Source organism: Polistes dominula, unplaced genomic scaffold (assembly GCF_049000335.1).
Source record: "Polistes dominula isolate Pdom_NZ unplaced genomic scaffold, Pdom_raw_medaka contig_11, whole genome shotgun sequence".
Classification (NCBI taxonomy): Eukaryota; Metazoa; Arthropoda; class Insecta; order Hymenoptera; family Vespidae; genus Polistes; species Polistes dominula.
The window spans coordinates 1433472-1459091 of record NW_028301154.1 but is presented as its reverse complement, the minus strand read 5'-3'; the positions used below and the strand labels follow the sequence as shown (position 1 = coordinate 1459091).

At 28.6% G+C, this 25620-nt stretch overlaps 1 protein-coding gene across 4 annotated transcripts in view; it reads left to right on the top strand.

The window, feature by feature from the left end:
• LOC149030557 (uncharacterized) overlaps positions 1-25345 on the top strand; it is a 216441-nt gene extending 191096 nt beyond the window's left edge. For all 4 annotated transcript variants that reach the window (XM_089178715.1, XM_089178718.1, XM_089178717.1 and 1 more), the window contains exon 6: positions 13890-25345. In XM_089178715.1, the coding sequence (XP_089034841.1) occupies positions 13890-14201 (312 nt within the window). In that variant the 3' untranslated portion in view covers positions 14202-25345. The remainder of the gene's footprint in view (positions 1-13889) is intronic.
• The last annotated feature ends 275 nt before the right edge of the window (positions 25346-25620 follow it).

Genomic DNA, 25620 nt, shown 5'->3' with positions numbered 1-25620 from the left:
TTTTTCAATCTTTCTCCTTCATGAAAGATTGGAAATTAAAAAAAACAAACAAACAAACAAACAAACAAATTAAAAAATAGAAAAAGAAAAAAAAAGAAGAAATTTAAAAACAAAGATGTAGAATGGTAGAAAAGAAATGAAAAGTAAAGGAAAAGGGGGAAAATATAAGGGGGGTGGAAATGAATTACGTCACATCGTACAGGATTATCACGATGAAGCAGAAAATCCAGGAAATGTTTCTTGCACGTTTCGTATATGAAAAATGAGGTAGTAGCGTTAATCCGACTTATCTTGGCACAAACGCGTTAAGATACCCGAACAAGGAGTGTCAAGACAAGATGAGAGTTGAGTATAAAGAGATGGCATAAGAAAATAAAGAAAGTGAGAGAGTGTGTGAAAGAAAGAGATAAAGAAAAACCCATCCACCCCTCCGCTCCCGCCGCCCCCCCCCCAAGTTTCCTACCTCTCAGTCCCCTTAACACTCTTTATTTCTCTTTTCTTTTATGTGATATATTTATTTGACAAATATGTGACACACGAAACGCGACATACACTTTTACTACTCGTGTAATTTTATTTTCTTTTAATTTCAAGATAACAACATGTTTTCAAAATTAAAAATTACGAAAATATGAAATACGTGTGTATTGTATGAATATTTTGAATAGAAACAATTTAAAACAATTTAAAACAATTTCAATAGAAAAAAAAAATTATACTCAAGTGTATGTATGAATTACTATTATTAAAATAAAATGTCATAGTGTGTGGGGATTGTGTGTTTGTGTATGAATAAATTATATTAACCCTTTGCACTCTCGCAGTATTTCTTTATTTTAATTCGTATTACTAATAACTCAAAGTAATTTCAATAGCAAAAAATTATATTTACATATTATAAGTAAATGATATATATATATATAAAAAATAAAATATCATAATTGATATGATGTTAAACTAAATTAAATTTGCTTCAGTATTTTATTTTTTATTGTCTTCCATAGTGGAGCCCTTCGAGTGTGCAAATTGTTTATAAATTTAAAAAACACACACTCACACAAAATAATAAAATATTTAACGATACTAAAATGAAATTGACGAAATAGTATTTGCAATGATATTTTATACTATTGGCCCTCTAATAATAGGGTTCGATAAAATGAAAGTAAAAGTAAAAAGTTAACGGGGTTGTACACGAGTTAATTCAGTAATTTGATCTTTTTTTTTCTCGAGATGTTAGGAGAAGAACAAAAAAAGAAGGGTGGAAATTCTGCTTATGGGTTTCGATGGGGTTTTCGGTGTATCTACCACGTAAAGATCGGAGTCGTCCAATAGGAAAGGGTGAGAAAAGTCTAAGGGACTACTACACTATACAGATCATAGGGTATTGGAAGATACGTGACGTCTCGTACGTGCCCTAACCCATGGGATTCTTTCTCCCTTTTCTTTACACGATTCTTCTCTCTGTTTTACGTGATATCCACTTATCGGTGGTTGGGTGGTTGGTTTGCAACCATCGTCGTACTTTGAGAATCCGACTTTTGCCTCTGGAAATGATGCGAACGTGTTAAGGGCTCAGAACTAATGAAACACTGATAAAAAGTTAAAATAAAATTTAAAAAAAGAGAGAGAGAGAGAATACGAATAGGACAAAAAATGAGTTTTATTTTTTCTTTGTTTCTTTTTAATAAGAAAAATGTTAGCATTTAATTAAAAATCTATATGTGTTTGTTAGAAAAAAACTACTATTTGTTTTGTTTTCTTGTAAAATATGTTGAAATTAAATATTTATATTACAATTTTATTATGGGTTTATATATTTTAGGCAAATTGTATTATTTATTATTGCAATTATTTTTTAATTATATAATTATAAATAAATATAGAATATTAATTTTAATTAAAATATATATTATATAAATATTATATTTCATTATAATTTTATGCAAATTATATATACAAAGTATATTTATTATATTATATTAGAATAATTATTATATTATATTAATTATATTATATATTTATTATGTATTTAAATTATTCTTATTTTAAAACATATAATAATTCAAAAAACTTGTGTTTAATACATGACGATACTAAATTTATATGTGTGTTATTATATTTATTATCACTTTAAGTTAATAATCTTAATTCGTTATACGAAAAAGCATCATTAAAAAAAAAAAAAAGAAAAAAAAACGTAACTTTTTAAACTAATGTTCGCATAAAAAATATTTATGTATGAGTATTTATATGTACACGTACGTAACGTAAATCGTACATTTTTATATAGCACGCGTGTTCTATTTTACTTCTATATATGTATATATGTATACATCTACGTACATCGTACATTTTGATAACACGCACTGTTTTATATTTTATCTCTTACATATACGAATACGAACACACACACACACACATATACACACACGTGTTGCAATATATCTTACAAAAGTTAGAACAAAAACAAAAGGGAATGAAAAAACAGAAGAAGAAGAAAAAAACCAAAAGAAAAAAATTTCTAACAGGATAAGCAAATGTTTACTTTTATTCCATGCTACCTACCTACCTACCTACCTACCTGCCTACCTTTCGCATACTCCATATGTACATGTAACGATAAAACTCTACAGTGATATGATATTATCGCGATATACATAGTAGTAGTAGTAATGCCGTAAGGCAAATATCAAATGTAGAAAACAGGAAAGGGAATGATTCTCGAGACGTTTTGAAATATATTCGTCGCGATGGCAATCCTACTGGAAGGAGAAAATATGTTGTCTATAATATATTTCACATTTAAATAAAATAACAAAAAATAAAAAAAATAAAAAATAATAAAGAAAGAAGAAAATTATACACAAGAAAAAAAAAAAGGAGAAGGAGAAGAAGAAGACGATAAGAAAAATTTTAAAAAGGGAAAAGAAGAAAACAAGTTTTTAACATTTAAAAAAAAAAAGAAAACACAAAAATAAAAATAAAAATAAATAGGAGAGCAAAAATTGATACACAAGAGAAGAAAAAAATAAATAAAGGATAAGAAGAAGAAGAAGATGAGAAAAAGGAAAGAAAAAGGGAATAGGAATAAAAAATCTTCAAGATTTGAAAAAAAAAAAAAAACTATAGACAAAGATCGTATCACAAGTTTCCCCGTATGCCTTGAGCTAACCTAACTCCAAGCCATAATACTTTATATCGTTGTTCGCTTTAAACGACGCATAAGAAAATAGAAACTTTTTCAAAGTATCCCATTAAAGCTTAAGGGACTTGGTGTACTGCTATGCCATGCATTAAGGTGGATACAATGCGTTTGAAAAAGTATTCACGCACTATTTCAAACTCTACTTCGTTTTATTTAACGACCTGGGTGGTTATGATGGTTGTGTAGTAGCTGTGTTAGTAGTGGTGATATTCCGATTTATTGGGTTAAACGGGGAAAATAAATATAAAAGAAGAATAAGAAGAAAAAAATATATATATATGAATTTTTTATGGTTTTTGCATGTTAATTTTGCTTTTGTTCTTTCTTTCTACTATGTCAACTGACTGACTGTTGAATTATTTAAACAATATCTTCAAAATTATTTGAATGAGTCACAAGTTATGGAAAGTATGTTTGTTTTCATAATTAATTAATATATTCGCGATTATTTAGAACAAAATTATTATTTATTTTTTTTTTTTTTAATATATTATTATAAAATATTTTTAAATATTTTATAAAATATATATTTCGAATATATATGTTTTTTAAATTAAATTAATTGATACTTAGGTGTCAAAGGTTCTTTAATTTATTGTTCTAATCGTTGTTGTTTATTTTCTTTTTCTTTTTCTTTTAATTAACTTCAAAAAAAAAAAGAAAGAAAGAAAAAAACTTAGTTAGAAAAGAACATCTAAAAATCAAAAATGTTGTTAGATTAATTTTTTAAGATGTTATTATTTTCAAAATGAAAATAAAAATAAAATTTAGATTTTTTTTTGTTTTTAAAGATTTTATTATTTTCAAAATAAATCCTAAAATTGTATAGAATTAATTCGTTTAAATTAATTTGACGAATTTCGCAAATTCATAGCAATGAACTATTCATTAGAAAACGTATTATGGTATACAAGGATATGGGGTATATAAATTTTCATTTCATTTCTGACTTTTCTACTTCTTTTTTTCCTTAACATTATCACAACTATACTACGGTAGTCTATAAAAAAAAAAAAAAACCCAGAAAAAGAATAGTTTATTTGTCCTACTCGTATGATACTCGTTATGTCCACAGTTTGTTTTCATGCTACATAAACTTTTTTACCGAAAGTAAAGTTACTCTTTAATAGTTGAAAAGTTTTAACGAGAGACAACCCGAGAACTATACTATCTCTCTGCTACTATATATATGTATATCTTTCTCTTTATTCGTAGAAACAAATATAGACAAGTATACTCTCTTCTTCGTGTGTTGGTGAATGGACCGACTATGCTAACGGTGTGACAGACTCCCAAAGTCGCTTTTAGAGGAAACAAAAAAAAAGAAAAAACAACCCGTAGGAATTAATTAACTTCGTCAGGTTCACTTTTTTACTTAATTTCTTTTTCTCTTCTTTTTCATTCTCTTATTCCTTTTCTTTTTATTTTTAATTCACGTCACGTTAATTTTACAAGATACCGAATAATTTAATATTCTAACAATATCCTTTTTGTTTTTAATTAAGGCCTATAATATCGTTTACAAAAGTATATAAAATATATATATATATATATATATATATAAATTGTATATCGAGGATAATATATATTTTTTATATTAATATTTTTAAAAATATATACTTGCTTTTACACGAAATGACAAAGAAAAGAAAAATCATTCAATTTTACAAATTTAATATGCATAGATAATAATTCTATCACTGTACTAATATAAATTACAAACATATAACAAATTAATTATATGCGTACGCATCATCAAATAAATTTCCTATTATTTCATAAATAATTATTAAAACCAATATATAAAAATAATTAGAAATCAATTAAAAATTCTTATTTTCATATCCTACATCTAATATAATAAATTTATTCGAATCATATTATACAATTAAATTATTTTTCAATGAAAATAAAAAAATCTTTGTGTGACATTTAAAAATGAAAATAAAAGAAATGAGAGATGGGTAGAGATCATTAGCTATGTTGGAGGGTTCTATTACTTAATGACAATCGACATTGATGAGCCCTAATTGCGAATTTCCGAATTGGCATTAGTCATCAAACCGGACGATCAATCACGCTCCTCCTATTTCGTACGGCTTATTTGCCGGCTCGTATTACCAACCGATTCTCTGTCCTTCTACTCGATTCTCCAACAACCTACATATACATATATATATCTATCTATATATATATATATACATATAGAGAGAGAGAGAGAATATATATATATATACATATTCTCTCTCTATCTATCTATCTATTTCTCCTTCTCTTAGTCATTCACCTACTCACTCACTCACTCACTCACTCTCAACTGGTTCCAGGTTCTCCAATGTGCGAACATGCATGTATGTTTGATGAGTCGCTTGCCATGACATGACACACTGCATAATTCATCGAAATGCACGCTATTTGCACGACGGTCATATAGACGGACGCCTGAATTTTGATTTCGAAATAGAAGTAGAACGAGAATCGTATTCTCCGAAACTTCCACCAGTTATCTACCCTATCCTACCCTATCATACTTTACCTAACATCATAGTTATAATCTATCAAATGATATTATATAAGATTAACGTTATTAATTATGACATTTATTGACTAACTTTATCGAATATAATAATAGAAAAAAAATAGAGAAAAAAATCCTTTTAAGTACCAATCGATAACCAGCTTCACTTATAGAATCCCAAATGTATATAATTATTCTACAGTTTTCTACAGAAAAATAACTAAATCCCAACATCAATCAACATCGAGCTTTACTTATCGTATGCCATATGTATAAAATTATTCTCTGCAGTTTCCTACTAAACAAAAAAAAAAAAATTCCCTTTATAAGCACCAATCGACAACGAGTTTTATTTATCAAATGCCACATATAAAATTATTCTGCAGTTTTCTATAAAAAAAAAAAATAATAAAAATGAAAAGAAATCATAGAAAAGGTAGCCAGCAAGCATATTGTCGTTTAAGAGTACTTCTCATTGATACCAAACCCCCTAACTCTCCCTAACCCCCTACCCTTTTAAAAACGAAACGTGTAATTCTCGAATATGGGAACGTCTTACAGATGATCGATAAAATCTCTTGGCTAGGTAAGAGATGGACGAGCACGAAAACGAATCCTCTCCACTAGATCGTCGTTATTCGCTAGGTTTCTTTTTTTTCTTTTCTTTTTTTTTTTCAAGTTACCAATGAAAGAGATAAACCTTTATTCCAAGACGTGGGAAAGGTTTATGGGGCTCTGTGCCAAGCTTCGACTCGATCAATGGGGCTTTAAGGCTTATAAATCCGCGCCCGAAGCTCGAGATACTAGTTTCGTTTTATCGGACGATTTTAAGCGTCCTTTCTATACACGATACTCGCTGAACCTTTCTAGGATCATCCTACGTACCGATTTTCTTCTTTTTTTTTTTTATTCATATATATTTTTTTTCTTTCTCTGTCTGTGTGTGTAAAGGTGAATTGATCCTGAATCGTAAATTGAAACAAGCAGACCGTGATTATTTTATGGTGGTGAAAAGTAGATAACGATTTTCTATGTAGTTGTAATCGAACACACACAGATAGTCACACACGTATTTAAATAAATCAGTTTGGTGATTTAAACGATTAGGAAGATCGTAAAGATTTTACGTGATAGTGAGATTCATGGGGTTTAACAGTTTGCTACGATGATAGTAAGAAATACCGCGAATTACTATTTCTAGGGATACATGAATAATTCTAACTAATACGTTACTAATATTTTTTTTTAGTTTTTTTTTTTTCATTTTTACCTGTTGTGGATTTTTTTTTTTTTTAAATGAAATTAATTTTATTTGATAATATTAAATTAATTTAAAATAAAGATTACAAAGTGACTATGTGATATCTGTATAAATAAATTTAATTATTCGTGTAATAACGAATGTGACCACAAAAGGGGCTTAAAATATTTGATATTTTGATCTATTAGAAAATTGATTGCTTTTTACAATGGCACACATTACTCGTCAACTACGATAAAACGATGTTAAAATGATAGTATGACATTTTTAAATGGACAACTAGTAATGATCTAACTATGAAAATGGATTGAACTATTGAATGATTGACCCGTATAAGTATATATGCATATATATATATATATATATATATATATATATATATATATATATCATATCGTTGATTCGTTTGTTTCATTATCATGCACGCCAATGATAATCAAATTTGATTACACGCAATAATCACTTTGAAATTCAATTCCTAAACGTTAAAGGATTGGTTGATACCGATTGGCGTACGCTTGGTCATATCGAATCATGACAAACGTGAAATAGAGAGAAAGAGCTTTTTATTGTAGATAATTTTGATCGCGACGTTATAATTAAAGTTTATCCGAAAAGTGCCATATAAATGTCAATTTTATATAACTTCGTACATGGAATTGCTGTTAGTTTCTATTCATCCAAACGAGACTTTACGAACTCCAAATATTTAATAATGCTAAACTTTGAAAACACTAGGATGATGATACGACTCCCTATGATAGGTTTATTTTCAAACCATATTCCTATATAACTTGACTAAATAATAATAATAATAATAGAAATTATTTTAAATATTTCGATATGCTAAACTTACTAAACTTTTATTACGAAATTAATTAATTAATTATCCATCTCCTGAATATGTTGTTTTTTATTCGATAATAAAAAAGAATATAATAATAAATTATACTACTGAAAAAATATATCGAATCAAATTAAAAGTTTACTTTGTATTTTAAATATAAAAGTTACGTAATATTGTTTCACATTTTTTATCCAAACTTTTTTCCTAGACTGTATAATAATATAAAAAAATATCGATAAAGAAAATAGAAACAAACAAACAATTCCAAAATTACAGAATTGTAAAAAGAAAATGAACATAGATATTCTAAGGAGAACAAGTAAGTGTTGCAAGTAGTAATGTACAATGTTGGTCAGACGAAAGTAGTTAAAGTCGGATATAAACGAGTCGCGTAGGTTAAAAAGGGAGAGAAAAAAAAAAGAAAAAGGGAACCAACATCTATTTCCGTTAATTGATCTCGGACGTTTAGACGTCGTTTATCGATGAACAAAAGAAATGAGGGGAATTAAAAAAAAAAGGGAGGATGTAAGGGAAAGGAAAAAAAAATAAAATAAAAAGAAAATCGAAAAGAAAGCTTGCTCCCTTTTCACGCTCGATCGAGTTCAACGCTTTCAACGAAACGTACTAATCGTCTACTCGCTTAGCACTTCGAATCGGTTCACTCCTAGTAGCAAAAGGGATGAAGAAAGGGAAAAGAAGAGGGGTGGTAGGAGAAAGAAGTCTGAATCCTATGCTATCAATCAAGGAGACCACATATTTCATCGGCCGACACGATCTCGTCCGTCTTCTCTTACTCGAAGATCGACATTTCCTTTAACCCACCCCTCAACCCCCATCCTCTATCTGCCATCCCTATCCCCACTCTTCACTGTCTTTCACATTTTCCATTCTCTTTCTCTTTCTCTTTTTATCTATTTCACGTTTATATTCTATTTCCTTCCCCTCATCTTACATCACCCTGACCCTTTTACTGCATTATCATGATTATTAACAAAATATATTTATCATAACATAATATACAGTTGTTATCAGTGGTATTGTTTATTTTCTTTTTAACGTAACACATGGAATTTTGGTACAATTTCTTTCTTTTTTTTTCTAACAATATTTTATTAAAGCATTTTGTTATTCGTATTCCTTTAATTGACATCAAATTCGATCGTGTACACAGAAGGTTAAAAAAAATAAATTAAAACAAATTGCAAATCCATTAAAAAAGGTGTATCAAATAAAGGTAAGAATAAATCTCGAAAGAAAATAAACGAGAGCAATCGATTGGTAAATGAAGAAAAAGGACAAATCCTTATCATTAGAAGAATTTCGAAACCCTTTTACAAAGAGCACAGAGACACATTCCAGAAGGTTTTCGAGAAGAGGTAGAAAAAAAAATAAAAAAACAGAACAAAGAAAGTAACCAAAAAAAAAACACATAAAAAAAAACAGTACTAAAAAGGAAAAGAATAAAACAAAAAAAAAAACAAAAAGAAAAGAAGAAGAAAAAGGGAAGACAAAAAGGAGTCTTTGGTAGTCCTTTGAACTTGTCCTCGTCCTAAAGGAGAGTAAGAAGAAGTGTGAGAAAGAATGAGAAAAAGAAAAAAGATAGAAGAGAATTGTAGAAGGTGAACGGGAAAAGGTGGAGATAGAGAAAAAGGGCTGAGAAAGAAATCACAGAAGGGTAGATAGGTAGGTAGAGAGAACTGGCTATCCCGATTGTCCTTCGGGAATCCCCCATCGAATCTGAAGCTGAAGTAAAGGCCTAATAAAAGCAGAAGGAAGAAGTGGAAACAAGAGCCTAGCGAAAATCGACAGACGGAAAATAAAAGAAAGGTGGAGAGGAGAAGGGTTCGTTTGCTGTTAGAATGAAAGAAAGAAAGAAAGAAAGAAAGAAACACTAGTGGAGAATGAGAAAGACGAAAATAGTGATAAGGGCTAGGCTAGGAAGGTTGAGAAAGAAAAAGAGAAAGGTAGAAGAGAAGGAAGGGTCAATAGTGTAGGAAAGTTCAGAGCATCGTAGCTGGCCACTTAATCTTTGCCGTGGCGATGAGAATTGAGAGAAACCAACGAAAAGGAATAAAAGAAAAAAAAAAGAACAAAATCAAAGGTCTAGGAAGGAGAATAAAAGAAAGAGTGGGAGTGGAAGAGAAAGAGAAAGAGAGAGAGAGAGAAGGATAATAACCTAAAGAACGTGTTAAAAAGGAAAAAGGAATAAAAGGGAGGACAAAAGGGGTAGCTCGAGAAGCGTCGTGAGTCGTTTAAAAGACGACGTTCAAAAACCTTTAGGACGGTAGACAAATGTTCAACGAGAAAACCGCATTGCGTTTTCTCTCGATCGTTCATTTGTTCGTTCGTTCGTTCGTTCGTTCATTCGACGATGTTGAAAATTCAATTCCACTTGTCCCCGATTTTGGAACACGAATAAAAATTTCAATCCAATTACTACGATTAATTCCTTATTTAATAATAATAATAATAATAATAATAATAATAATAATAATAATAATAATAATAATAATAATATGATTATTTTTATAAATGTCATCTCATATTGAAATTTAAAATAAATTTTGTAAAAACGACGACGATGACGACGAAAGAAAGAGAGAGAGAAAGAGAGAGAGAATTGCGTAAATTGCACAATCGACGATTTTCTTGGTCGATTTGAAAAACAACGGGGAAACTATGCATAATGTAGGAATCGAAAATGGTATCATCCCTATAGGAGGGATAGTAGAGGGAAAACGAATAACTTATACATTCGGCATAACAAAACGAGCTTTCCCCATCTAGTAGTAACCCGACAGAATTTCATTGTCACAGTTTTTCTTTGCGAACGATAGAGATATCATCATCCCTGGCGAATGAGGGGAAAGAAGATGATGGGGGAAAGGTTTATGAAGAATTTGAATTTTTACGAAAGAATATCTTCGATGAGATCACAAAAAAAATACAAAAAAGAAAAAGACGAATTTACATAGTGGACGTAAACTATGTTTTTCTTTTTTTTTATTATTTTAATTTTGTAAAATAATTCTCATTAAATTTTCCGCAACTTCGTGGATTTTGTGTTTTTTTTTTTGCTTTATAAGGTTTTCTAGTTATATTACTAACCATAAGTTATAATAAGAACGTTTATTCGTGCATATCACGAGAAATGTTCGAATAAACTCATTACCATTTCTATTATAATATCAAAGCTAAAGGTCATAAGGTGTAATGTATAATTCATCGTCGTTGATACCTCGTAAACTTGTTATCGTCATATAACACAAGGATATTAGAAAATTACTTCTACAAATTTTCTCTTCCGATTTCATCTCACGTTTAATATAAATTTATAAGTTTATTATACCATATTTCTTAATAGGTTTACTAGAAGATCTATAATTGATCTTTTGGCATAGGAATAATTTACCTAACATGGGTTTTCCAATGTATATAATACTTGCATACGAATAATATAAAATGATTAATATATTTTAATTATCTATTGAAGACAATTAAAATGTTCTCATTATAGGGGAATTAATGAAAGTGTCAAATGTACAATAATCAATATTGTTTCACATATAAAGGAAACAATGTCTAAGGAATCGTATGATGACGAATTAAGATCGATAGATGTAACGAACAATGATCATCCGATATATCCATGGGAATGCTCATAAATCATCGATACACTCTCACCAATCATCGCGTCGCACCGTCAGCTTGAAACCAACCTTGAATTATCGCTCTGGCACCATTCCACGATAATTAACAAGTTGCTACACCAAGTAATAGCGAAATCGTCATGAGAAACCACGTTTATATTGAAACGCATACTATAAATATTTGTTTATATGAAAATTTCAACGCGCACGCGTTCATATTATTCTAATTAAATTAAATTAAATCTAAATTATTTGTTCGTTTAAAATCATGTGTCAAATTTCTAATTATTGAAGTGAAAACTTCTTTAAAATGGATGTGATTTGAAAAAATGAAACGCGATGATGTAGTGGTAAAACGAAATCGGGATATGGTAACAATATTATAATAAAAAAATCCTACAATTATCTTCTTAAAAATCTTACAATTATTTATCAATTATCTTGATACTCTGCATTTGTCTCATTCTCTCGAAACTTAGAAAATCGAATTTTCTATTTGTTCATACGACGTTTAGTGTGACGTAAATAAAAAAAAAATCACATTGAAGTACTTTCGTAATAAAAAATAACGAAAGATTAAAGTTTAATTAAACAAACAAAAATCATAGAAACAAATTATAAAGTGTAGAAAATAAATATGTAAAATTATATAAAACTATGTTATATTTAATTCTATACTCTAATCGATATAATAATAATAATAATAATTTAATTAATTAATTATTTATTTATTTATAATAATTTAAATTATTATTATAAAACTGAAACCAAATCCATGCAATAATTGAGATCGCATATCCGAAATATGTTTTCAATAATTAAAATAATATATTAATAAACATTTCCACAGTAATATTGAATTTATTACCACAGTAATAGATACTGAATTTAATTAACTATAAATTTAATAATGAAACGATATTATTATTATTATTATTATTATTATTATTATTATTATTATTATTATTATTATTATATATAACAAATTCGATTTTATCAGTAGAATGCATTTAAACAATTTAAAGAAGAACCAGCAGATCTAAATATTTAACACAACGACCATACGCGCGTATGTAACTTGATGACAAATATATTACAATATTAAATAAATCATTCAAATGTAATAATATTCTATTGAAAAATTTTAATAATAATATTGAACAAACATACTTTTCATAGAAATCAAACTGTAATCTTTGATAACTTTTTTTTCTATCTGTACTGTATTCTTGAAAAACTGTGATCGTAATTAAATATAAAATTTTAATTTTTTTCATATACATTCATATAATATTCTCATAGGTTCTTCCTACATATAAATATAACTTGCATGTGTGTGTGTGTGTGTTTGTGTGTGTATGATTATGTATATGTCGAATTAATTAAAACTTTCTTAATCAAGAACTAAACAGTAAATAATTAATAAATCGAATAATAAAAGAATTTCAATTTCCTATTAATAATACATCTCTCTTTTGTAATTTTTAATTAAAACTTTCTAAATCACGGTACTAACAAATGAATAATTAATAAATATAATAATCAAATAAATTTTCATTATTTATTATATGTGATATAGAAAATCGTAATAAATAAAGCATAAGTTTTGAAGTAAAATATAAAATATTATTCTCTAACAAAAAAAAAAATGATAGATTTTATATGAGTATGTAACCTAATAAAGAAAGATAGAAAGAGAGGGAGAGATAGAGAGATAGGAAAATAAAGTAAAATAGGATAAGGCAAGCCGATCATGGTCGATAACCATAAACGTTTACCCTAGAAGTGACTTTAACTTCCACTTCGAAGCACTAACCACAAAGCCATAACGACATTTCAGCTTGGACTATGTGCACTCGTTCGATTGGCTACGTAGCTCGTTCTATGGTTTATGGTATTGCAAGCAAACGCTATTATAGAGTCTAAAATACCCAAAAGCACTATGATTTTAGGCTGTTAATCATCTCCAAATCGAACTATCTGGAGATGCTTACTTAAGCATCAAAGATACTAAGCAACCCATAACTTTTATTTAAACTACCCTTCACATATATCTTTACTAATATTATTTATGACACATTATAATGTTAATTTATCCATCTAATACGTTTATAAAGTAATTTCAATTTAAAACTATTTCTATATTGATTCGTAAGATATCCTTTCTTAAATATTTAAGTAAAAAATTGAGAAATGTTTTAACAAAATGAACAATATTTATTAAATACCTAAACAACAATTTTGAATGAATTTTGCAGAATAAACAAAACGTATAAGAATTAATGCAAATGATTCACAGTAGATATACAGATCTGTATAGTTTGATAAATAACGATGATACATACTAAAATGATCGTTGTTGAAAACGTAGTTAAACTGATGAAATGAAATTCTGTTTGTGTCAGGTGTCAGCAGAGAACACGGTACAGAATCCACCGTTGGCTCCAGTCAATTCCAAAGGTATACCTAACAGCCTTGGTTTACGTCTGGAAGCAGAACCAAGACATTTCGGTGGTGGTGGCCTGGTTAAGATCAAATGCATTGCTAAAGTCGGTACTCGTGCGTTCGAAGCTGAAAAGAGGGTCCAGATGGCTTATGTGAACAACCAGAGGCTGAGTGCCGGTGATCTTCGCAGCAACAAAGCATGTCGTAACGACGAACGTTTATTCTACGGTCTTCTTATATTTTCGATTATTTTAATCGTTGTTTCAACGTGACCGTGTGAAACGTGAACACAAATAATTATAATAATAATAAAATAATAATAATAATATTATTAATAATAATAATAATAATAATAATCCGCGAATCACGCTTTAACGCGTATCACGTACGTACACGTCAAAAATTTTTGCAAGGCGGATTCAAGTGTCAGTCGTCCGATCCTTTACGTATAATGTTAAAAAAAAAAAATAAAAAAACCTAGACGTTAAGTTATATTATTAGATCAATGATCTAACTATAAAAACCAACGACGATGGATTTATATAATTTATTATCTTTTTATTTTAATATTATTATTTTTATTTTCAAATTTTTTATTATATTTTGTCTACCTTTTACAAATGATCCCACATTTTTATATCATCGGTTATTTCTCATTTCTATTAATTATTATTATTATTATTATTATTATTATTAATATTATTATTGTTTATTATATACTTCTACAAATGATACAAATATTCAGAGTGAAATATATTTATATATATATTATATTAAACTGATTTTTATATAAACGTTAAACTAACATTTACTGGGATTCTAATTTTTATATTTGACGGTGTTATATAATTATAATTTAATACATTTATATTTAGATTCCAATCGATTTTCTGTATTATTAAAAATAATTAAAAAAATATGAAAAAGAAAAAAGAAGTGAAAGAAATGTTTCAATCTTCGACAGAGAAAGAAAAAAAAAGAAAAAGAAAAAGAAAATCACGTTTTCATTAGTCGATACTCCTGATAGTTGACATATTTTAAAACTAACTTTTTCTTCTATCAAATGATATTTCATTTTCTTATCAGTCTATTAACTCGTGATCTTACTAACGAGTTTTAAAACGATTCCACAAGCTTCTTTCCAAACTTTCTTCTCGAATAATGAAGTCGAATTCACATTTCGAATTTCTTATCTAAAACTTTTCAACTTTATACACCACGATTTTCGGTTAACGTTTAACTTAAGATTAAATCGGATATATATCGATTATTCGATATCAACCATTGATAATAAGAACTGCCATTTAAACAAAATAATCAGAAATAACAGAGAAAATTAAACGAACGAACGAACGAACGAATATCAGCTTTGAAACAACCTAATGCCAAAATAAATTCATTAATGCTTGACGTTCGATTACTTTGCGCAATTAACACTGCCTAGAAAACTTTCACCACCACCCACTCACCCCTGCAACCCCTTCAATTAAATGAACTGTGAGATAAGAGAGAAAAAAAAGAAAGAAATGTTGAAACAGAGAGAGAGAGAAAAGCTAAGAGAGAAAACGTAGAAAATTGCACGCGATATTTATTTGAAAAAATTATAATCATCTTGTATATATATATATATATCGTGGAGAGAAAAAAGAAGATGGAGAGAGAAGAGAAAAAAGGCAAAAGAGAAATATTACATTTTATCTTCTTTATTTCGAACTAATGAAACCGGGAATTGCAGCGAGTAATTATCGACTTTTTCAAAAAAATATTCAATGGAAACTAAAAAATAATGAGAGAGAGAGAGAGAGATAGATGTGTACATGTGTGTGTATATACATATATATATACAAGATGTTTTAAAATAAGCTAACAATATTTTTACGAATAAATATAATACGTTATAAAATAGTTTAAAAAAATTCGTATCTTTATAAAATATACGTTCTATTTAAATTTCGTTATAATGAATTTTGGTATTCACTAATTTCATTTGTAAACGAAAATTACTACCGAATTTCAACGAAAATTTTAGAACAACTGATTTAGACAATTTCCGAATAACTTATTTTCAAACAAATTGATCGCAAAAGTATTATTATCATCATCTACCACATCATCAACTTATCAAACTTTAGAATTTAATTAATTTAGTAAACAAATTGAAAATGTATGAAATTAATTAAACGAGGAAAAGAGTACAGAACATTTCCAATTTTCGTCAATAACTGAATTTAAAACAAAGACTCCGAATATAATATGAATAAATAAATAAAATATTTTAAAAAAATGAGAGAGAAATCTCGTAGGCCAATTAAGACGCGTACGTTCTAAAAAAAAACAAATAAATTATTATTCTACGAAGTATTACCCTAATTTAATAAATACTACATTACATAAAATAAATTGATAAATTATCGTAAAATTAGAATATTTTAACTAACTAGAATTGTTGCTGTTATTTGGTTGAATAATTTTTAATATACAATGAAAATGTAAATTTTCAAACTAAATCATAACGTGCTTTATATTGATTTTAAGAATAATCAAAAAAAAAAAAACGATTACATTATAAACAATCGAAATAATAAAAAAAATTATGAAAAAAGGAAAAAATAATCCTATCGTAAATATCAAAAATATTTTCTAAATTTAACGAGAGAAGAATAAATATACGAATAATAATTGAATAATAATTAAAAGTTGAATTTACAACCGATAATAAATAACGTTTATCTGATAATCTATGGAAATTGTTAATTTACAAGGTACAAAAGACAAACCAACCACGTGATATAAATCGTAGGTATATATATATACATACCATGAACGATAGTATGCGTCACCTGCGAGTAACACTTGGATCGATAGTCAAACTTGGTCGATGGTCGATTAGAAACTACGTACATATGTGTATGTATGTATATATGTTCACATATATCTAAAAGTCCCCAAAATCACACACACACATATAGAATTTTTTATGCTAGAATAAAACTAGATCCTATTGGAAAATTTAGTTCATAAATTTAAGATTTCTCATCATTTTATTTATTTGTTACCTGTTGTAAATTCGTCCTAGTGTTACCGTTATCGTTATCATTATCGTTATCATTATCGTTATCATCGTCGTCGTCGTCACCACCGTCATCGTCATAGTCATAGTAGTCGTCATAGTAGTCGAACGAACATTTTCCAACGTTGTTCCATGTGAACTCGAGTGTTAGACGTTTTCATCGTAACGTCGAGGTGGTCTCGTGACTCTCGTTAACGCTAACAAAAGCATTTCTCAGGGTTGAGTAAGAAAAAGATATAGAGAGGAAAAAGGAATAAGAACAAAAAATAAAATAAAATAAAATAAAATAATAAAAAAAGAAAAAAAGAAGAGAGAAATGGCAAGAGGTAAAAGTAAAAACGCGACGATTCTAAGAGAAGAAGATCATGCTCGACTACCTTTCGTCGGAACGAACAAACGTTCGTAAGAGAAAAGGTAAAAATAAAAGTAAAAGAAACGTAAAAAGAAAAAGAGAAAAAGAGAAAGAGAGAAAGAGAGAAAGAGAGAAAGAAAGAAAGAAAGACATGAAGGGCTGGTAAGACAAGAAAGTAATTGTCAGATGTAGCAGAACGAGAGAAAAGAGAACGAGAGTAAAGAGAGAAAACGCTAAAAAGTTAAGAGAAAGCAGAAGAAAAATGAGAAAAGTAAGAAAGCATGAGCGATTGTGTGCCTGACCGAGGCAAACGTGCTGTTCTGAACTACGAGCTACGCGAAACGTGCGAGACTCGAGAGGAAAATAGTCTTCGAGGAAAGAACTACTACCACTATGTTGTACCCCTGTGTGTACTACGAAGTGTAACGAAAATAAAATGAAACTAAAAAATAAAAATAAAAATATATATATATATATATATATACTATACTGAGAGAATGAAGTAAAATGTAGAATGAAAAATAAGACAAGAAGAAAAAAGGAAAAAGAACTAACAATAAGATACGACGATGGTGCATTACACATATGTGTATGTGTGTGTGTATGTTACTTTCGAATGAAAGTGCAAGATTTACTACAACGTCATTCTATATATACAGGTATACGTATAAAGATTATATAAAGAATTGTTGAATTGAAATACAGGTAAAAACGAAAAGGAAGTAATCATGCTAGGGAGTAACATTATAAAAAAAAAAATCTCTTGCTTTCTCTATCCATATATTATATATGTATAATAAAAAAAAGTAATGGTAGTTTTGTTGAGTTATAACTTCATAGGAATCATTCTCCATTCTCTTTTTAATTTTGTTTCTTACTTTATTTTTTTTCTTCTAATTTTTTTCTCATTCTCTAGCTCTCTCTCTCTCTCATCTTTTTGCTTACTTACCCTCACCCTCACCCTCACCCTCTCGTTCTCTCTCTCTGTTTCTATTTTTCTTTTTCTTTTTTTCTTTTAGTTTGTTTATTCAAGTTTCGATCACTATCGTTTATCGATTCAACTCGTTATTTATTCCATCGGAATAATTGATGACCTTAACTAAAACCTTGTGTACTTCATTTTTCTTTTCCATTATTACACACGTACGTACACACATATATATCTTTACACAGATTGTATTAAACCATCGTTGCGAATAAATGCAACCCCTTAAACGAGAAACGCATAGCCTCAAAGTTTTATCGACAGGAATATCGGGTCTTAATGATATTCAAACTGAACATCCTACTCGTGTCATCGTCGTTAAAAAAAAAAAATAATAAACAAAAGAAAAATAGAAAAATAAAAAAATAAAAAATAAAGAAAAGATGCTTTCGTTGCGCGTTTATGAGCAAAGAAAATTCGCTTAGCTCGGTTTAAGTTCCGTTCGGTTGGCTGCGTCATATGATCCTGACTTTTTATTTATTTTTTTTTTTTTTATATATTATCTCTCTCTCACTCTCTTTCTTCCTTTTTGATCTTTCTCATAACGATCCTACCATTCTCTTTTTCTTTTTTTATTTTTTCTTTCTTTCATAGCTCGTATGTCATTAACGTTGACACGCCTGCCAAGAGAGGAAGTTAATGGCTCCTGGAGATGAAACGAAAGAAAATGTGGAATACGTTCAATGAATCTCTCTATTACGTTAACCAACTACTATACATTACATACATAAATGTACTTACTTACATCTATAAAGTGGAATGAAGTGTAATATCCACTTAAGATTTAGTATCCACTTAAATTGGATTAAATCAAATATTGGATTTGTTTTTTCAAAAATACAAATGAAAAGTAAAAGATTTGCAAGATTTTCCATACGTTGTTCCAGTTTCTTTTTAAAAAGTAATTCAACAAAGATTGAATAATAATTAATTACATTTTTCACTCTTTACTTTTTTCTCAAAATACAAGACACTTTTTTTTTTTAGATTCAAACAAGACTTTCAATATATATATATATATATAAATTTTAAATTAAAATTTGAAGAGACAAACGTGATTAAATTTCTACAAAATGAAAATACAACTTTTAATCGTATTTTATCCTCGAGAAGATTGAAATGTTATAAATTTCTATTTGTTTGTTTGTTTGTTTTTTCTTTTGTTTTACAGAAAAATAATTTTTCAAGAATGATCAGATTCCAATTAAATGATTTCTTCTCATGGAAAACAAACATCGAAATATTTACAAAACAAATAATATTACGGCGGGTGGGTGGAGTGAGGGGGGAATAGAATTCGATTAAATATTTGAAATTTAACGAATATCGGTGCATATGAATGTTTCTCGTGAAAATTGTTTATTTCACGTAAATAAATATTAGAATACTTTATTTCTGATACAATTTAATCCCTCTTTCTCTTTCTCTTTCTCTTTCTCTTTCCCTTTCCCTTTCTCTCTCTCTCTCTCAACATAATAATTTTCTAAAAGCTTGATCAAAGATAACAATGGTTAGGTATGCACATATACAACGATACCGAGGACTGAATTAAAAATATAAATTGCAATCGAAATTCAATCTGCTTGTCAAAATATCGAACGCGATTAAAACTCGTGTACTATGGACCCCTTCCCTTCCACCCATCGTACTCCCCTTTAACCTCCCAACCTCTTGATCATCTTTCCTCTTCTGCAATAAAATTCAAATATTTACACGTTTCTACGATACCGAATAGCATCTCTCTCTCTCTTTCTCTCTCTCTCATTTTTTCATGTTTATTCGTATTTTTTACCATAACCATTTGAACAACAATTTTATGAATTCACAGTAACGAGATAGATAGATCAAAAGAAAAAGGAGTAGAGGGAATAAGAGAAGAATAAAATATGATTTCTCTTATCAGTGGTAACCAAAACCAAAAAGTAAAAAAAGAAGAAAATCGAAAAGTAACAGTGAAACCATAAAAATAATTGTATATGGGGGTGTGGTATAAATGGTAAAGACATGATTGTGAATCGATGTCTTTAGAAATTCGAAATTTGTAGAATTTTTGTGGTAGGATTGACAACAGGGGTAGATAGGTAGATAGGTAGGGGTAGGTAGGTAAACGAAAAAGCTCACACAAACCGTCGACGGATGAGTAAGCAATGATTGGTAGAAGAAGAAGAAGAAGAAGAAGAAGAAGAAGAAGAAGAAGAAGAAGAAGAAGCTTCTTCCCTCGACTTTGGTTCGAGTTTAGCTAGAGAGAACTCTCGGTGGTGGTTCATAGCGAGAAGCAAAGTTTGTCTTATGTTTGTCGAACGTTATTGGTATTTTCGCGTGGAACTTGGAAACGAACACGTACATCTTGAATTTCTCTTTCTCTCACTCTCTCTCTCTCTCTCTTACAAACATACACACACACATATATATTTTCTCTTTCTCTTTCTATCTGTGTCTATTTCTCTATCTCTGTTTCTCTCTCTTTCTTGGTTAGTAGAGCAATCGATATTTCAATTTTACGGCTCGTCGAATTCCAAAAGCCTGAGGCACTCGCAAATCTTCCCTCGCGAAAAGGATCCATCTCTATCTCTATCTCTATTTCTATCTTTCTCTCTTTTGCTTTATATTTTTCTCTGTAGTTTCATCGAAGTACGCAACCAAGGGCTATACGCTTTTTCTTTCACGAGAAATCCTAAGCTAGGTTTCTTCTCTTCCAAGTACGTATATAAACTCACCCCTATATTCTGTGTTAGACGGTGTGTGTACCTTCGAAGTCTGATTGCCCGTGACGAGCCTAAGAAAGTCAAAGATGTATCTAACCTCCGTTTGCTTCGTTTTATCTTTACCCTATCTATCCATCTATCCATCTATCTTTTATTTCTGTTTCTCTCTCTTTACATGAGTCTATGTTTGTATGAGGAAAAAAAAGAACACTGTAACAAAATAGGAATGAAAATAATATAAAATATTTTAACATATTTGATCGACTAAATTTTCTATTCTCTGTCGAAATATTCAACGAATTAATATCTATTTCTAGTTATTTTTTTTTTTTATTATTAATTACACACTTCAATTTGATTTGTTTCTTATTTTTTGTCTCATTTTTTTCTGGGGTAAAAATCTAATTATATTTATGTGATATCACGAGCGTTAAAAATAGCCGATCTGTGAGAAAGAGATATGTGACACACGTATATTATACAAATAATAAATTAATTAATTAACGCATACAAGTTACAGATGATAGATCAATCGACAAGAACTTTAGGTAGAGATTTAAAAAAAAAAAAAAAACATCTCTGGAAGATCTGATATAATTTTTAAGTATGTAGCTATAAGAATTGTAAAGCAGTATAAATATATATATAAATACATGTATTGGATTGCGACCCACAGCTAATAAAAAAATTAAAAAAAAATTAAAAATAAAAATATAAATCAATCTGATTTAAATAGATTACAGTACACAAAACACATATGCATGTATGTATTTATGTATTTAAACGAATATTATTATATACGAAATTTCGCATTGAAGAAAAAAAAATAAATAAAATTAAATTTAACGAAAAGAAAAAAAAAAAGGAAAATGAAAAATGTACTTGTGGTTCGCAGAGTGGTGTGATATAATCGAATATATAAAATCAACGACAACGTGATTATTGGATCGCATTCGGTCAATTTTTAAATATTATTAATTTTTATGATAATAAAATATCAGTCATGTATATTTCATTTAATCTCCTTCTGTTTCTCTATCTCTCTCTTGATGATATTCATAAGTACGAGAACCTTAAAATATAAAGAAATAATTTAAAAAAAAATAAAAGAGAAAGTAATCAGAGCTTCGAAAAAAAAAAAAATTGAAAAAAAAGAAGGAATACGGGGTAAATTTTAACGACCGAACACGATTTCAAATCACTCAATTATCGAGTAATTCACATTACTCTTTCATAATTATATATATAAAAAAAAAAAAATCATTTTAGAATAAATCTTAGCGTCGTACGATTGAACGATTTTTTTCTTCTTTTATTTTTTATTTTTTTTTTTTTTTATACTTTCACTTGATCCTTTAAATGTCTTCAAAGTTACTTTACCGAAATATAAAATTATACACTTTTTTTAACGACACTGCCATTGAAAATTCATATCTTAAAATATAAAATAAAAAAAAGATCTATAAATTTTGTATTACCATTGAATAAATGGAGATATTGATTATCTTTCTATTTTATTTTTATTATCATTTCGGTAATGCAACTTTTGGGACAACTTTCTATGTATATAAATATATATTTAAATATATATATAATTATTAATTTTTTAAACAAGTAATTACAATATTGGAAAAAGATCGTTAATAATAAATTAGTTAAAAGTAAGAATACAAATTCTACGTTTGTAATTATAATAAATAACGCGTTACGCGTGTTAAAGCGTATGGAAACGATGATCCCTTTATTCGAAAAATATTCGATTAATTATATTTAAGATAAACGATAAAACGATATTAACGTAATGACCATACACACTAAACACACCCACACATATACATAAGTTCGAGTCTACGTTAAATATCTTTATGTAAGGTGTATAACGTGAACAACACTGGATTCGAATGAAAACGAGTAGTATAGACCAAGGATTACACACGCGAATGCGTGCGAACGTTACATTTAGTCGTCGAGCACGAATGAAGGGAACTATTTGCACGCATGAACGAACTTCCAAGAAATTAAATGTTTAATACATGATATGGGAACGTTCGAAATGAAAGCAGAAAAAGAACGAATATGTATGAGTAAGTGAAATATATATATATATAAATAAATACAAAATGATATATAAATACAGATATATACGTAAATTATATATATATATATACCCACATCAATATTGCAATAATTGTCACATACAAATCGTCAAAGTGTGTTACAAGTATTTATATAAGTATATCATATGATATATTTTTTAGATTAGAGACCACACGCGTTTTTTCTAATCGTTGGGGAAACCAATCTAAAAGGATGGGTTGTGTAAATTCGTTCTATCGTCGTTGACAATTATTTAATTAATTACAAAATTTCATTACCAATTATTACGTTATAATATTCCCTATTTTATTTCAAAGATATTACGTAAGAAGTTTCTTTTTTTTGTCAATGAAATTTATTTTACGAGACAAAATATTTTCACCTTTTTATCTTCGTCGTCGTTGTCGTCTAATGCCGAAACTACTACTACTACTACTACTACTACTACTACTACTTAGAAGTTATACCATTTCTTTCTTTTTTTTTTCTTTTCTTTCCTTTCCTTTCCTTTCTTTTTTTCATTACTATAATACGTTCGATAAGTCTTGGAAACTCCAAAAAGAGAAGAGTGGAAAAGTGCAAAGAGTAAAGCGAGTTAGAGTAACGCCTCGTAATTTGTCGTGTCTGAGTGGAGTCCCACGATACCTATACCTATACCTACCAACCTACCAACCAACCAGCAGCGGCCATTTCGACAATGAATTAATTTCCAAGAAAGATCTCGTCGTTCTCGTCTACCAACGAGAAACCATGTTACTAATCCGTGACGTGGAACATTTTAAGATTTAACCCATTTCTCGACGACCTTCCCTCTCCCATCTTGAATTTACTTTTACGACACGACACATACTACTACTGCTATTACTTTTTTTCTCCCTATTTTTCTATCTTACTTTTTAATTTATTTTTTTTATTCTACCTTCTTTCTCTCTTTCTCTCTTTCTCTCTCTCTATTTTAATCAATAAAAATTCATTACAAACAAGTGTTGAAAATAAAAGAAAAACTTTCTTACTCTCGTATTATTCGATCAAAGTAATTAAATTAAATATTTCACCGAAATACAGTCTCCTCTTAAAAAGTAATATTTTACATTTATTTTTCTGAACACGCGTAAAAAAATAATATGTCGCAAAAATATAAAAATTATGATCATCGAAAATAATAAAACTAGATGACCAAATGGATAACGATACAACACCAGTTACCAACATTTAGAAATTCGTGAAACTCATTTAAAGTACGTACAACGATAAGTCAAAAATTAAACCTTTTCTGAGCTTTCAAGGAAAGCCCTTTGGGGGAATACGTTCGTAGAAAGTTTTTCAGTAGCTACGAGGTCGCGAGATATCAGCCAGTAAAAAGAGGCACGCAAATAACGGTCCTACTGTTTCGCATATAAACCTGATAGTATGCATACGCGTGTATTCCTGAGAATATGTTTATGTATATTTGTGTGTGTGTGTGTGTGTGGTGTGTGATAGAGAAAGAAAAAGAATAAGAGAGAAAGAGATGCACAAAATCTCATGAGAAGATATCTCTGATCATTTGTCTTACCGTTCTATTCTACCTGGATGTTATCCACGTTTCGTTACGACGTCGGTGGCAAAGAGGAAGGATCGAGTTAAAGCTTATCTTGTAAAAAAAAAATAAAACAAAATCGTGTATACAAGTAGAACGTGAGCACGCGTACACACAACATATAGATATAGAAACATATACAAAGTTACATACATATTGTGTACATTTTTTCTTGTCTTTGAAATTGAAGATCGATCCAGATGGGACTGTGTGTCCCAAATTTAGATTCTTACGATAAACGTTTTATTTAAGATGAAAATATATTATAAACAACGTGTAAATTGCTTATAATATTTCTTTTAAATAATAATAATAATAACATTATTATTAATATAATAATAATAATAATAAAAAAAATCTTCTATTCAATAACGATTATATATATATATAAAATTATAATGCAAATTAATCAGTTGCATATTGTCTTGTAATAATTAATTGAATATTAAATAAATAAATAATTAGAAATAAGGGTTTTGTGAACTGCGATAGGGCGAATTGATAAGCGAGGTGCGACGAGCGAAGAGGATGATATCGATTTAATTATAAGAGCACTTATACCGACTTGTTCGTATGCACGTGTACATTGTCTTTGATTTTTTTCGAGAAGTAAAGATATTCACAAGTTTTTCTGTGTCTTTGTCTTTATTATTTTTAAATGGTATTATGAAAAATATCTTACAAAGTATTACAGATTATATCATTATTAAGAATTCTAACGAGATATTTATTAAACGAATTCTGATCTGTAACTGAACAACGAACAGAAAAATAAGATATATTCTGAAAAGTAAAAAAAAAAAAATACTCTGCATCTCCTTATGTATATTTATGTTTTTTTATATCAAATAAGAATAAGTAGATTCTTTTTTTTTTGTGTATATAATTTTTCATTTCTATATT